This window comes from Sapajus apella, unplaced genomic scaffold, assembly GCF_009761245.1.
Source record: "Sapajus apella isolate SASKATOON/1434 unplaced genomic scaffold, GSC_monkey_1.0 scaffold38, whole genome shotgun sequence".
Classification (NCBI taxonomy): domain Eukaryota; kingdom Metazoa; phylum Chordata; class Mammalia; order Primates; family Cebidae; genus Sapajus; species Sapajus apella.
Genome location: NW_022436978.1, coordinates 2,693,937 through 2,709,879, shown reverse-complemented (window position 1 = coordinate 2,709,879; position 15,943 = coordinate 2,693,937). Strand labels below are relative to the sequence as shown.

At 49.5% G+C, this 15,943-nt stretch overlaps 1 protein-coding gene across 2 annotated transcripts in view; it reads left to right on the top strand.

Annotated features, from left to right (window-relative positions):
- Positions 1-10,074, top strand: part of LARS2 (leucyl-tRNA synthetase 2, mitochondrial) — a 159,060-nt gene extending 148,986 nt beyond the window's left edge. For both annotated transcript variants that reach the window (XM_032298038.1, XM_032298039.1), the window contains 2 exons: positions 2,349-2,476; positions 8,593-10,074. In XM_032298038.1, coding sequence (XP_032153929.1) covers positions 2,349-2,476; positions 8,593-8,772 — 308 coding nt within the window. In that variant the 3' untranslated portion in view covers positions 8,773-10,074. The remainder of the gene's footprint in view (positions 1-2,348; positions 2,477-8,592) is intronic.
- Positions 10,075-15,943: the final 5,869 nt, after the last annotated feature.

Here is a 15,943-nt window from a genome sequence, read left to right as displayed (position 1 = left end):
AGGAGTTTGGGACCAGCCTGGCCAACATGGTGAAACTCCGTCTCTACTAAAAATACAAAAATTAGCCAGGTGTGGTGGCTCACGCCTGTAGTCTCAGTTACTCGGGAGGCTGAGGCACGAGAATCACTTCAACCCGGGAGGCAGAGTTTGCAGTGAGCCAAGATCTCACCACTGATCTACAGCCTAGATGACAGACTGAGACTCTGTCTCAGAAACAGAAAGAAAGAGAAATCACCCATACTTCTTTTATGTATTTACTACCAGTGTTACTAGTATTTTCTTCCAACCAATGTTATTGCTATTTCCTTCCAGCCAATCTGTTGCTATAAAATTTTTATTAAGCTAGGATCATATTATATATATAATTGTATATCATTCTTTGCCATGAAATATTATCTTAAAACATGGGGGAAAAGAGCATGCAAAATTGTATTTATAGCATGATCTTGTGGTGGTGGTGTTTTGTAGAGTTGGTTTATATATACAAATAGTTATTAAATACATTAAATTACTGTCTTTTAAAATAAGTTTAAAATGCTATCTGGGGCCGAGCATGGTGGCTCACACCTGTAATCTCAGCACTCTGGGAGGCCAAGGCAGGTGCATCACCTGAGGTCAGGAATTCCAGACCAGTCTGGCCAACGTGATGAAACCCCATCGCTACTAAAAATACAAAAGGTTAGCCAGGCTTGATGGTGGGTGCTTGTGATCCCAGCTACTCAGAAGACTGAGGCAGGAGAATCGCCTGAACCAGGGAGGCGCAGGCTGTAGTGAGCCGAGATCACACCACTGTGCTCCAGCCTTGGGCAACAGGAGCGAAACTCCATCTCAAAAAAATAAAATAAAACGCATCTGGGTGAACGTGACTTTTATCTTTATATTTTGGGCCTTTCAAAATTTTCTGCAAGGAGCGTGTACACTACATTTGTCATCAAGGAAGATAAAACGTTGTCATTCACAACCCAGTGTTACTGGGGCTGGCGTTGGTGGAATTGACTCCCTCTATTACAGACTCAGCTTCAGCCCATACCCTGAGCCATGGGCCTATCCCTCTAATGCATTGTCCTAGTCTCAAAGCTTATAACACAGGAGAGGTGTAGAAGGACTAGTTCCACCTCCACCACCAGTGGAAAAGCTATTCCCAGGTGAGGACTGCAGCTGCCAGGGCACTGCTCCAGAATGGGCATGCTGGCCATATTCACTTGCCCGCTCCTGCCCAGGGATCTATTTTTCTGTGTGTGTATTCCCTGTGCCTTTGGGGGCATCTCTTGTACCCATGAAATCAGCAGAGGCTTGCATCTATCTATCTATCTATCTATCTATCTATCTATCATCTAAGAGACAGGGTCTTGCTCTGTTGCCCACATTGGACTGCAGTGGGGGGATCATAGCTCACTGCAGCCTCAAACTCCTGGGCTCAAGTAGTCCTCTTGCCTCATCCTCCCAAGTACCTGGATTATAGGCATGAGCCACCATGCTAATTTTTTTTTAAGAGATGGGATCTTGGTATGTTCCCCAGGCTGGTCTCAAACTCCTGGCCTCAAGCAATTCTCCCATTTTAGCCTCCCAAAGTGCTGAGATTACAACAGAGGCTTTTAAGTCAAAGCTTTCCCTGCTAGGATGCGCCTTAATTAGTCCTGGAGCACAGGCTGCACTTGGACAGCTGGCCCTCTGCTACCCTGTGAGTGCACCCTTTGCCTAGGGGCTGCAGCATGAAGCACTCTAGGAAACAAGGCTTGAGAGGGTTTCGTTCCTCACTGCTTCCTCATGTTTGGCCCACTCTGAGCAAAGGAAAGCTCCCTCCATTCCAGTAATCAGAGGGCTCCATTCCCAAGAGGAAGTTTGCAGGAAGGTTAGGATTCCTCTGCATGTGGTAAGGAGTGTCCTGCCATTCACTGCATCCTGGCTCCAGTAATTGTGAGTAAAAGGACAGGTTGGGAGGCCTTCTTAGACCATAGAATGTATGGGCAAGATAGATAGCGAATACAGCTCAATGCTTTGGAATCAGCTCTCAGGGTAGCACAAAGGCATTCCTTCACCAGCAGGACGTCAGAGAGATGACCCATTCAAATCAGCAGCCTTGTTTTTCCAAACACACACTTTAGAGCAGCATATCATCCATCTTTACTGCTGTAGGTGCCACTTGCAAAAAAAACAACCTGGGATTATAAACTGGGCCAAAGTGGTGAGCACCTGGCTGGCAGGCTGTGAAAAGCCGTGGCATGGCTTCCCATCGGCTCCTCAGACAGCTCCAAGCCAGGCTGTGTTGGGGCAGAAGCTTTTGTCCTGCTCTCATAATCCTCCCTGTGCTCAGAGTGACCCTGCCCTTCTGTGACTTGGCATTGCAGGCCTGGCGCTGGTGCCGAGGAAGCTCTGTGCCCACTACACCTGGGACACCAGTGTGCTGTGTCAGGTGTGGCCTGCCGTGGACCCAGAGTTCCTGCAGCAGCCTGAGGTTGTGCAGATGGCAGTTCTGGTAAGTGTCTCCCCTCAACCCGAGAGCTGGGCAGTCCCTGCCCTGCTGGTGGCCCCTAAACACTGTGGTGGTTCTGAGAGGTACGTTAGCAGGCCTTTCTAGCTCACTCAGCTCAGCCCTCAGCGAGACGTTGCAACCAGGAGCAGGGCACAAAGGCCTGTCTTTGCTTTGCCAGTACCCTCAGTTTTGTAGGTCTCCACACACCAGATGCATATGAGCATAAAACTCCTGGAAAGGGGGAGTAATGAACCTGGCCCGCTCCAACCGAGGCCTGTGCTTCAGTCTCTCAGTTTCACTCAGGTGCTCCTGGGGGCTTTTGAGGGCTGAAGAAGGTGACAGTGGGGTGGGTGGCTATGCAGTAATACCTCATTCCATAAAACATATTTCAGAAAGACTCCACAAATACTTTGTTGTAAATTTGGTGTTTTTAAATACATAAGAGGAATTTATTGTTTAAACTTTTTATAAGAGCAAGTGACCCCCTTATAGTTTATCTTGCGTGTAATTTTTCTACATTTGTTTAATTTGTTAAATGAGATACATTTATGGTGAATGTCTCTTAGATATGCTGATGTGTCTGAAGAAAAAAAGAGAGCAGGGAGTAGACTTTGAACCACATGTTTCCCCTGAACCGCACATGGGGCCAGGTAATCCACATGCAAAATTAGAATATCACTGTTATCACCCTATAAAGTGAGCATTGCCATTCTCATTTTTTCAAATGAGGACTCAGGCTGAGTGAAGTTGGTCCACCCTGCCCAGGTTTATTCATTTATTCACAAATGCTTATCAAGTCTGACTCTACATTAGGCATAGTGCTCTGGAGATACAAAATCAAGACAGGACAAACAGGGTCCCTGTCTTCATGGAGCTTAAAGCGTAATAGGAGAGATAGGGAAGAATAAAAAGGAAAGAGGAGGCCGGGCACGGTGGCTCACACCTGTAGTCCCAGCGCTTTGGGAGGCCAAGGTGGGCGGATCGCCTGAAGTCAGGAGTTGGAGACCAGCCTGGCCAACATGGTGAAACTCCGTCTCTACTAAAAATACAAAAATTAGCTGGGCGTGGTGGCAGGCACCTGTAATCCCAGCTACTTGGGAGGCTGAGGTAGGAGAATCACTTGAACCCAGGAGGCGGAGGTTGCAGTGAGCCAGGATCATGCCACTGCACTCCAGTCTGGGCGACAGAGCAAGATTCCATCTCAAAAAATAAACAAATAAAATTAAAAGGGAAGAGGAAAATAAATAAAATGATTGCAAATTGTGAAAAGTGCCCTCAACAAACCCACCTAGGGGCTAAGGGAGGACATAGCCCCACAGAGACTGGGCCAGCCAGGCTCTGGCCCCTCTGCACCTGTGCAGACCCCAGACCCAGCAGGAAGGCTGAGTTTTGGAAAGACGATACTTTGCCCAGGAGACCAGCCTCCTTCATAGCCCCTCTGTCTCCGCACCACCTCCCCTGGCACTGCCACCTCACCCCAAGGGGAGAGGAGGTGAGGCTGCCCTGGCAGGCTCCTTCCAAAATTCCTCAAAACCAAAAATATCCTTGTGGCATCAAAGAAATTTCTTTTCTTTTCTTTTCTTTCTTTATTATTTTTTAGTAGAGACAAGATCTTGCTGTGTTGCCTGGGCCGGTCTTGAGCCTTTTTTTTTTTTAGGCAGAGTCTCACTCTGTTGCCTAGGCTAGAGTGCAGTGGCAAAATCTCAGCTTACTGCAACCTCAGCCTCCCAAGTAGCTGGGATTACAGGCATGTGCCACCACGCCCAGCTACTTATTATATTTTTAGTAGAGACGGAGTTTCACCACGTTGGCCAGGCTAGTCTCAAACTCCTTACCTCAAATGATCCCCCCGCCTCAGCCTCCCACAGTGCTGGGATTATAGGCAGAAGCCACTGCACCCAGTCCCAGCCCAGAAATTTCTTTAACTTGAGTAATGTTTATGAGAAATAAATATCTCATGCATCCCTAAGAACTTGCCCTCGCCTGGTTGAGAAAAGCTAACTTGAGAAAAATGGAGGGTTTCAGTCTATGAAAATATCTTTCTATGTTAAATTACCACTGCAGAAAAGAAATAGAGTTTCAATCATTGGTAAAATAATTTCAGATAACCTTTGAAATACAAACCTAAAATTAGAAGCATGTGTAAGACTCCCTGCAAGTGCACCCAGCTTGAGAACCCAGGCTGGGCTGGCACCGTGCCAGCAGCAAGGGCTTCTGTGAAGGTCCAGGTTCCCACTCCATGTGACCTCATTTGTGCCCTGGCCAGAAACAGGCTTCGAGCACAGTTCAGTGTCATTCAGTTCAACTGTGCCCGTATTCTTTGTGCCTATGACATGCTGGGCTCTGCCCACACCAGGGACACGGAAACAAGAGCTACCGCCTTATCACCCTGGAACGAAGGTCTGAGGGCACATGAGCTGTCACACAGTTTATGTAAGGACTTGGAAGTCAGACCATCGTGGGTATAAGTTGCAGTTTTACAAAATATTTAACATCTCTAAGCCTCAGTTTCCTGAGTTATAAAATGGAGGCAGGCACAGTGCCTGCCTTATCCGGCTGTTGAGAGAATTAGGTGGGATAATGCCAGGAAGTGCTTAGCCTGCTTCTGGACGCCCTAATGACAAAATCCTCTTAGCGCAGAGTGAGCGCCCACCCAGGGCCAGGCTCTGCCCTGGAGCTTCCCCGGTGCGAGCTCGTTTACTGAGCACAGCCGCCTGGTGAGGCAGGCTGGTTGTTATCCCCACTTCACAGACAGGCAAATGTGTGACTAACCCTGTCTTATGGGCAAGGAAATGATGGCAGGATGGGGCTGAATAACTCGCTGAAGGTCACACAGCTAGTCCAGATCTGCTCTGGGAATGGAGACTGCTGCTAGCATCAGAGTCGCCACTTCTGGCAGTTGGAGAATTAGAAAACGCATCACGGCCGGGCGCGGTGGCTCAAGCCTGTAATCCCAGCACTTTGGGAGGCTGAGGCGGGTGGATCACGAGGTCAAGAGATCGAGACCATCCTGGTCAACAAGGTGAAACCCCGTCTCTACTAAAAATACAAAAAATTAGCTGGGCATGGTGGCGCGTGCCTGTAATCCCAGCTACTCAGGAGGCTGAGGCAGGAGAATTGCCTGAACCCAGGAGGCGGAGGTTGCGGTGAGCCGAGATCGCGCCATTGCACTCCAGCCTGGGTAACAAGAGCGAAACTCCGTCTCAAAAAAAAAAAAAAGAAAAAAAGAAAACGCATCACGAGGAGATGGGGAGGGGGCTTTGGCTTTGAAAGAGGAGCAGCCTCTCCCCAGTGGAGAGAAGGGTGCAGCAAATACCAGGAGCAAACATGGGCAGGCCCACAGAGACCCTGGCTGAGCCAGGGAGGGGGTGGAGGGGACGGCACAGGGCAGCACTAGAGACAAGGCTAAAGGTCGGGAGTGCCCCCGCCTCGGAGGCCAGATTCCATCCCTCCAAGGACAGGGGACTGCCAGGGGGTGTGAGCAGGAGAGAGAGCAGCTGTGTCAGGTCATCCCATCTCTACCACTGCCTGGGGTGGAGCCTAGGTGGACAAGTGACTTCACTTCATGTGCCTCAGCTTCCCTATCTGTAAAATGGGATGTGATATTCATACATCGACTCACAGGTTCATGGAAAAGAATTGCATAGTTCAGTGCTTGGCACAGAGTGAGAGCTCAGCACATGGAAGATCGTACTGTTATTAGCCGATGCGAGCTATCCTCATGATGGGGACAGGTGATGGATTAGAGTGGGAGGGGCACATGTGGCCCAGGCCCTGTCCGCAGCTGTCAGAAAAGTCCAGGAGGGTCATGCTTCGGCCCTCTCCAAAGATGGAGGCACAAGAGCCCCACAGCATGGCAGCCTCTGTTTGAAGTGATGTCAGTGTCCTTGTTCCCCTTTGGGCCCTGAAGCCCAGGCTCAGTGTTGAGTCTCAACCTGACTTCTCTGCCCATCTCCTTGGCACTTTATGCCAGAGACAGGTGGAACGTGATCAACACCCACTCGCCCTGACGGGACGGCCTTGGTAAGGCAACTCAGGGGAGGCCCAGGGAGCCAGAACCATGTAAGGGTGCCTGAGGCAGCACGGGAAAGACCCAGAGCACCATGGCCACATCCAGAGATCACATGCCCTACCCCCAAAGCCCCAGCTGTGGACAGGAATGACTCAGCTCCTTGGAAAGGCTGTCACGAGTGATGACTTAGGATCAGTCCACCAGGCTCCAGGCAAGCACAGGAAGCTCGCTGGGTTTGGAAACGGGTAATTGTGCTGAGGCCGTGCGTCAAAGAGGACATCCCACAGCTGGCTCCTTCTGCTGTGGCCAGCACTCTTCACAAAGGCAGAAGGAATGTGGCTGAGTGACCTGGTCCCTTTACGCAGTTTCTTTCACCTCCTTCACTCCAGAATCTGGAGAATTCTGTCCTTAAGGGGGGGAAAAAAAAACACCTAAGCTCAAGATCCCACAGCTTGTTAGACCAGGCCTGAGAGTCAAACCTGAGTCAGCCCACATGAAAGCACATGCTCCCCTCGCCAGCACCCCCTCTGCGGGTGGTGGCCCAGAGATGTTACCCTGGACTGCTCTTCCATAGGAGGATAGACATGATTTACTAACAAGTGCATGTCCTGAGAATTCACTGTTGGGGACCCCGGGACTTCACAAGGGGCATGGCTCTTGTGTGACAGGTGGGAGGTCTCTTCCAAGATCTCAGTCCAACCAAGCATGTGGCCTTGAAAGAAGGCAGCTGCTAATGACTCAGAAACACCAAGGCAGAGGCCCACAGTCCTTCAAAACACACACCTAGTTTCCCAGCTTCAGAACGCTTTAAAACGCTGCAGCATGGAGCCTCATGCTTTCCAAACAGTATTTCAGAACATGTCAGGATTCAGTGTTTTATTTGTCCTCTCCCTAGTGACCTAGGCTAATGCAGACAATGAAAATGCCACCAAATTCTGCAAAACTCTGAAAAAATGAAGTGGCTGATTAGGGCACATTTGATCATGTGCTTTGGTTGAAACTTGAGAAATTATTCCTAGTAACTTTTCCTAAGACCGTGACTATAGTTTCTAAGTGAAAAACAAGAGAGTTAGTAAAAGAAATGTGTGCGTAGGTTTCGGAGCAATGGGATTGAGGATTTGGAAGCATGACTGTTTAGAAACTGAGCCACGTGGTCACCTTCCCTCACTGAAGCAATATTCCGTGAATACCCACCTGTGTCTGGAACTGTACTGACCCATGTTAAGCAAGAAAGAGTGGTTAATGTGACAAGATGTGGATCCAATTTATTTCTTTTTTTTGAGACAGAATCTCATTCTGTCACCAGGCTGGAGTGCAGTGGCACAATCTTGGCTCGCTGCAACCTCCACCACCCAGGTTCAAGCAATTCTTCTGCCTCAGCCTCCGGAGTAGCTGGGACTACAGGCATGCGCCACCATGCCCAGCTAATTTTTGTATTTTTAGTAGAGACGGGGTTTCGCTATGTTGGTCAGGATGGTCTCTACCTCTTGACCCCATGATCCACCCGCCTTGGCCTCCCAAAGTGCAGGGATTACAGGCATCAGCCACCATGCCCCGCCTATGTGGAACCAATTTCTAAGTCATCGCTCTCTAGTGCCGCCTTCTGGAGCCAGTCATCAGAAAGACAAGTTGACTGTGTCCCCAGTGAAATTGTCAACCGTTTGGTCCACTTGAGACCGAGGTAAAATCTGAGGGGACAGCTTGCTCTAACCTGGATCCGAACTTAGACTTAAGCCCCGATGACAGAATAATCCCTTGCTGCCTGGAAATGGCCCAAGCCACCTCATGCTGAGGATTTTTGACATAATCTCTACCACAGCTGTGTATGGGAGCAGTGCTCAGAAAATGCAAGGTGGTTCTCCACGTATAGGCACTCACATGCAGTCTGAGTGTCTCTGTGTTTCTGCAGGTCTAGGCATTAATCCTATCCAGCTGGTTGCATTTTACCCTTTTGGGAAGCAGGGTGCTGACTTCTCCTTTTCCCACCTCTGTTCCCTTTTCCTGAACAAATGCAGCCACGCCCTTTGCAGGCAAGAGGTCCTGGTATTGTGCTGCCTGCCACTTGAGGATGTTCCTCATTGTTTGTCTTGGCTTTTCTCCTTCTCAGATCAACAATAAAGCTTGTGGCAAAATTCCTGTGCCCCATCAAGTTGCCCAGGACCAGGACAAAGTCCACGAATTTGTTCTCCAAAGCGAGCTGGGTGTCAGGCTTTTGCAAGGGCGAAGCATCAAGAAGTCCTTCCTCTCCCCTAGAACTGCCCTCATCAACTTCCTGGTGCAAGATTGACAGCCGGGAGGCTGCAGCCACCACGAGGGCCTCTGAGGAATCTCCTTCCAGGCCTAGGATGAAGGGGCAATGTCTGCTGGCCCGGGGGAAGGAAAAAGACAAATGTCTTAACTGTTTTCCTCGGTCCTGTGGCCTACTTCAGTCAACAGCGTGCCTCTGTAGTGTGGCCTGGTGCTGGGGCGAGGGTGAGCTGGGCAAAGGAGAAACATGAGTGACTGAGGAGGACATCGGACAGCCTGCCCTCACCCCCACCCACACTACAGGTACAGGAGGCCGTCCAATCCCACAGGAAGCCATCAGACACTGCTGGATGGGAGCAGGAAGGAGCACGGTGCCCCTGAGCAGCCAGGGAGCCTGCGGATCTGGGAAATGGCTCTGCCTTAGGCGCTCCTCGGGAACATGCAGCCAGCGTGAGGAACTGCAGAGCTCAGGTGCAGTGTGGCAGCCACTTGGAACTGCTAACTGAGCCTCCAGATGGTGGTGAACGGTCTCTTTGCCTTCAGGCTGGATGAGGAAGCCTTTTAAGTCACATCCAAATAACCAATATGTGGAAATGGACACAGGGTTCTTCTGAAGTTGCTTTGAATCAAAAGGCAGGCAATGCTGGTTCCTCTGCCTGTGTCCCCAGCGCTCCCCAGCTCTGTCATGCAGGCCTGTCCTCCCCAGCCCCAGCTGGATGTGCCTCTCAGGCTTGCCGCAGTTCTGACACACAGGCTCCCGGGCAAAGCACCACTTCCTCCCATGAATGACGAGCAGCACCATGGCCACTCCCTTGGGTGTGCAATTTGCTGTGTAGTGAAGTGGAACCAGGCTCCAGGCTGCCGGTCCCCAACCTCGGAGCCCACTGCAGCCCAGTAGGGATGTAGCAAGGCCCCAGAGGGCTCATGTGGGCCCCAGATGGCAATGCCACCATTGTTGATGTGACCCCAGAGCCAATCATTAGGAAGAGCAAGCTCAGCACAGCAGAGTGGAACTGAGGCCCCTGGGTGTTGCCTCTGGTGTCCAAGCCACGGCAGTATGGCTGTTGGGAAGATGGCCAGGGATGGACTCATGTCATGGGCACATTAGGCTAATCCTGGTTTTATGTGAAGTCAGCAATTAAGTGTTCCCACTAGAACTGGCCTAAGCCACTGATTCACATTTAATGAGGGAAGGTGAGGGAGAATCTTGCCATTTTGTAATGCCAGCAATCTATATTTGTTATCCGATGCCGTTTTTCTGAAGTAGCCTCAGATGTGGTCCCCCTGCAGTTCAGCAGTTAACAGATGACCTTTTTTGGTGTAATAAAATGTTTGTCATCTATGACTGTAGGATGTGTGATCTTGGAATAGCCACCATATTCCAACTTCAGAGTTAACGATGAACCGATTGAGGTATTCCATCATCATCAGAGCATTGGCTGTGTGTCTGACTCTGCATGGAATGCTATAAAGTGGAACACATGTGGTTCTTCTTGCTCCACGACTTACAGTCCAGGATAGACAACACAGATATAAGCACACTAGCAACAGCAACTAAGTCACTGATGCTCAGACATAATGTTCTCTGGTCCTCGGCCCAGATACTCCCATTTAATTGGTCCAGGGTATAGCTTGAGCATCAGGAATCTTTAAAACTCCACAGGTGATACTAATGGGCAGCACAATTTGAGACGACTGGATACATTGATGCACTTGAACCATGATGATTTCTATGTAGTTCTTCCTCTCACTGATCTTCAGCTTAGCAGGGATGAGTTTGGTCCAGGACCAGGAGTAGGACTGAAGGGGAAGACAGGGCCAGAAGTCTTAAATATACGCCCATGAAGATACCTGGTACGAGGAGGGAGGAGTGAGTGTTTTTGCTTGATTATCTTGTTCTTTCCTAGGGTAAGCTGAGTGGTCTTGAACAAGATGAGGGAAGGAAGCCCTTTATTTGTACATGATCTGACCAGAGCAATGGGCCAGTAAAGCCTCAAGGCTGCTAGACTGACCAGCATGGCTCTGGAGAAGTTGCTCCAAGAGGATGAAGCTTTTGCAAACAAGAGCTCATCTGTACTTCCTAAGAGACAGTATGGGTAGTGGGACGACTGGATAGAAAACGCTAACCCCCAGAAGTGGGGAGGTGGGGAATAATCTCAGCCACTTACTGACTGTCTTAATGAGGTCAGAAACTGAACTCAGCAGGTTCACTTGGATTATTATCTTACTTAATTCCTACAAAAACTCTAGAGGGGAGGAATTACTCTCTCATAAATGAAGAAAACTAGACTCTGAGGTTCAGTAATTGGCTCAGTTTTCACAGCGAACAAGTAGGAGAGTCGGGATCCAAGCCCACATCTTCTGGCCTCCGCCTCACCACGTCTACCAGTCCCCTCCCATGTCCCATGTTGCCCATGTTGTTTGATGTACGGCAGGCAGGTGAGATGGCTCCCAAAACCACTGGCATTTTGAGTCGAATATGGCTGGGGCTTCCCTCCTGGAAAGCGTGTAAGCCTGGAAGATCCCAGCAGTGGTGTCCTCTGTACAGGGGCTGTGGTGAGTGAGAGGCCAAGAGCATGTAGTTAGTTCCAGACAGCTGGGGGTAAAGTCCAGCAAGTGGAAGATGTAGACTCATGGGCAAATATCAGGGTTATTTCTATTGGGGCAACAAGAGAACAGAGTTTGTGCACGGGGAAAGCGGTGCCCCGTGGCATGTGCTACCACAGTAGGAGCCAGCTGTCTGCCAAAGAAAATTGATCTCTAAGACCCTGAAACAATTAGTGAGCTGGGAAACAGCACAGACATGTTTCATCCCAGCCTAAATACACACCTCCAGGGGACTGGCTAAGAAAAGCAGGGTACATCCAGTCAATGGAAGGCAAGGCAGCCAGTAACAGATGGTTTTTAAAAAACATGTAGCCTGGAAATTTTCTCATGAATAAAGGAAGATACATACACAATGCAGTCCTGTCCAATTTTTTTTTTTCAATGCTGACAATGAAAATTGAGAGCAGGAAATTTGCTTGCATACCATTGGCTGAGACTCCAAGTTATTTTTTCCTTCTGTCTACTTTCTTGCATTTTCTCATTTTTATTGGCCATCTAGTATTTCAGTAATACTTCATGGGGCTAAACACCAAAATGTACAGTTTTGTGAAGCTCTAAATGAATCAGCTAAGAACCTGTTTCCCTTGATTTTTCTCTTCTTCTCCCAGGCAGGATATCTAGCTGTCTATGAGGATGTATCCTAGCTAGGAAAATATGCTCCTTTCCTTGTATGAAGTGGAATCCAAAGAAACAAGAAGCGGCCCCCGCAAAGTTACTGCTTGCACAGTTGCTCAGTCTAGGTAGGTGTGGGGAGCTCCCTTTCTTGCGTCTCAGCCTTAGCACAGAAGAACAGAAGGCAGCGTTCCCCCAGTGGAACTCTCCTGCCCACTTGCTGACAGATCAAAGCGGGAGGCGTTATCACTCCTTTTGCAGATCACAACTTGAGACCATGATAGTAAGTGATGATGTATCTTGACCCCCCCAATCTGTGCTCATTCCACTTAGAGCACTTCCTCCCCGTGCTACCTCCAGGCAAAATATAGCGCAAGAGGTAAACTTTCTTTTTTTTCTTTTTTTGAGACAGAGTCTCACTTTATCACCCAGGCTGGGGTGCAGTGGTAGGACCTTGGCTCACTGCAACCTCTGCCTCCCGGGTTCAAGCCATTCTTGTGCCTCAGCCTCCCGAGTAGCTGGGGTTACAGGCACCCACAACCACGCCCCACTGATTTAGGAGGTAAACTTTCTTAACTGGCTGGCCCAGCCAGACTGTATAAGTCAAGGAAAGGAAGAGGGGTAGACAAAAAGAGTTTTCCCTCCTCTTTGTTCCTGTGAGAAGAGCAAGCAGAAAACAGCTGTTTCATGGGCTGGGTCCCTGCCTGACACTCAGAGGGTGGATGGCTAAAGGCTCTCATCCAAGCTGATGAGCTTGGAGAAAGGAATCTGGGGTGACCAACAATGAGCAAGTAGGGAAATCCCCCCGAGGGTGGGTGGGTGGGTGGTGATGGTGCTGGTAGGGAGGGGAGAGCCTGAAGCAGCCAGGAAAAGGCCAGTCCTGTGGGCAGAGGCCCCAGTTCCAAGGGTGGGCCCAGTGACCTCACTCCAGGCCTCCATTGCCCTCCCTCAGCCTGTCCACATGAGGGGCTGGAGGCAGCTTGGAGGAATAATGAGGCCCTGGAGTGAAGGTGGTAACCAGGACTGCTGGAACCCAGTGCCCCATAACTCATCTCCCTGTGCTTTAAGGAACTTGAATTCCAGTTCCTATTCAGCCTCTGGAAGAGCACATCTAAGACAGACATGCTGTATACAGAAGCCATAGGCTGCGATTCCCCGACATTACAACAATGTCTATCACTTCTGAGGACTAATTATGGGCCAGCCCCTGTTCTAAGTGCTTTGCCACATACAGAGCCTTGCCCAAGACCACACACAGGAAGATGGCAGAGCCATGATCCCACTCTGCTCCACCTTGCTGCTTCCCAAAGACCTTTACGCAAACCAGCCCTCGAACCTCCTGGATTTTCCCAGATGGTCTTTATTTATAGCTTTCTCTCCAGTTGTTCCCCAAATGCCCTAGAGCCTGCCAAAACCACACATCCTCATGTGTGTCTGCAAAGGTTGGCTCGCTGTGAACACACACCTGGTTGAATATATCCCTGAAGTTCTGAGGCACCCAATTCAGCATGTGGGGTCGGCCCTCTCAGCCTGGGACTGACGGCTCCCAGGGAGCCATCACCTCTGGCAGACAGAGCCTCCTTTGGACACCATCCCTGGGACCTAGAAGTCAGGAAGCCAACTTTGCCCAACTCCACCTACTGTGAGGAAAATCCCATGGCAGAGGGGAGAGGGGAGACCTGGTCTCGACCTCCCTGATGGGAAGACTCCTTGGCCACACAGCAGCCCCGTCTGTGTCTTCTGCAGATCATCCTTTCCACAGACAATAGAAGAGCCCCATCTGGGATTCATTAAGGAGGGCCCAGCCCTGGTCCCTCCAGCCCTGGTCCCTCCAAGGGAGGCCTCACCCACCACATGTGCTGCCACATACTCATGGCTGCCTCAGAACCCAGAGGAGAACTAGATCTTAGGGGAGGGGTTCCTCTTCCTCAGGCACTGTCATGGGAGCGTAGAAAGGAATAATGTGTCCATTACACTGTGGGATCCATAGAGGAAGCAGGCACCCAAAGATTGATGCCATTCATTGGGTCTGGCTTGTCAACCATCAGGGTCAGAGTGGGCCAGAGAGGCTTTGTCAGGTGCATTCAGAGACTCACTGTCAGTGCACAAGAGGTCAGCCGCTGCACAGAGATAGGCTGAGAGCTGCGAAGAGGGAACCTAAAGCAAGTGTCACCAGATATCCCCATTACTAGTTATCAACTCTTAGTGGTCAGTTAACATCATAGTTTCCAGGAATATTTTAATTTTCTATTAATATTTTAATTAACTTCAAGTGTCAGAGTCATCAGCAAACATCTAAGTCATCAGTAAACATCTTAGGTGTCAGTTTCCCCCTGAATGAGTGTAGGAGACTGCTTACTCATCATTTACTGCATTATTACTGGTGATACCTTAATTATGCACTAATACTTAGCAGTCTGCTAATATCTTGTCTACCAGTCATCTTCGGCAATAAACATGTTTTAATTATCAGCTGATAATTTAATGTAGCCATAACAAACCCCCAAATCTCAGTGGTCTGATCCAGCAAACTTTATTCTCATTCCCATAAGTCTAATCCTCTGGAGAAGAGAATGGGGAGGAGGTTTTGTTCCATTCAGTTTCACCTTGACAGAGGGTTCGTGCAGACTCCACCGTCCTCAGCTTTTGGCTTTCATGGTTGCCTTAGACGTCAAATCTAGCCCACAGATAAGCGGGGGAGAGGTGGAGTGTCACAAGGGGCTTTGACCAGGTCTGGAAGCAGTGTACATCACTTCTGCCCACTTCCTTTTGGCCAGAATTCAGTCACGTGCCTCAGTCAATTGCTAGGGGCTGGGCAGCCACTTCCCAGCAGTGACTGCAGGAGGAAAGGGGAACCTGATCTTGGAGGGCAGCTGGCTGCCTCTGCCACATGGACAATCTTTGTTTTCAAATTGTTGCTTGTCAGTGTACATCTAAGTTACCTTCTAAATATCTCAGGTGTCTGCTAACACCTTGTTTTGCAGCTCCTCCTGAGTGACAGCTGTTTGCCTTCTAGATCTGTGACAGCTGCTGTGGGTCTAAAATAGCAGAGCAATCAGACTCTGGTTGGCTGCCAAACTGGGATGGCGCCTGCCCCATGCTCTAGACTTTGCATGGAGATGTGCAAAGTCACGGACATGCTTTGTACCATTTTATAAAATACTGGGTTTACTCTGAGGATTTGTTTATTGGTCCTCAATTCTCCCCACCCTCCTTCTGTGAGGCTCACACATTGGTTTGTGAGATAGTTTGGACTACTTTGGTTTAGGGGGTGTTGGGACATTTTGAAAGGTAGAGAAAGTCAGGCTTCCCAGATGCCCTGCAGGAAACCTGGGAAATTCTCCAGATTCCTGCTCCTAAAAGGTCATGGCTGCTCATTCAGGGTGGAAATTGATACTTCCCAGGATGCCTCACTGTGCTGTGGTCCAGGATACACCTCACCCCAACACACACACAAACACACCTGCACCCCCCCACACACATACATACACCACATGCGCGCGCGCACACACACACACACACACTACATACACCATATGCCACCTACACCACACCACACACATGCACACATATACACCACATACTACACATTCATACACACCACACAACCGAAGGCTTGCTTTAGGGGAAGGTAATTTATTTTTGCCTGACAGAAGGATGTGCCTCATACCATGTGACTGGAGAGGTGGAGAGGGCAGTTTAGTCTTGAGAGTTCATCAGAGTCACAGCTGTTAGGGAAGTGCCCGGGCCTGGGGCCAAGGTGGATGGTGAAACAGGAAGGCTGCCCCCATTTCCACATGTGCTCACATGGGACACCCCCACCTGAGGCCTCGAACTACAGGTGCTCCCCTCCCCTGACAGCTCCCACCTCTGGCGGGAGTCTTCTCTATTATTAATCAAAAGCATAGTAATAATAATCATATTATATGTAATGGCCATGGTATATTGAGTGTCTATTACCTTTTTTTTTTTTTTTTTTTTTTTTTTTTTTT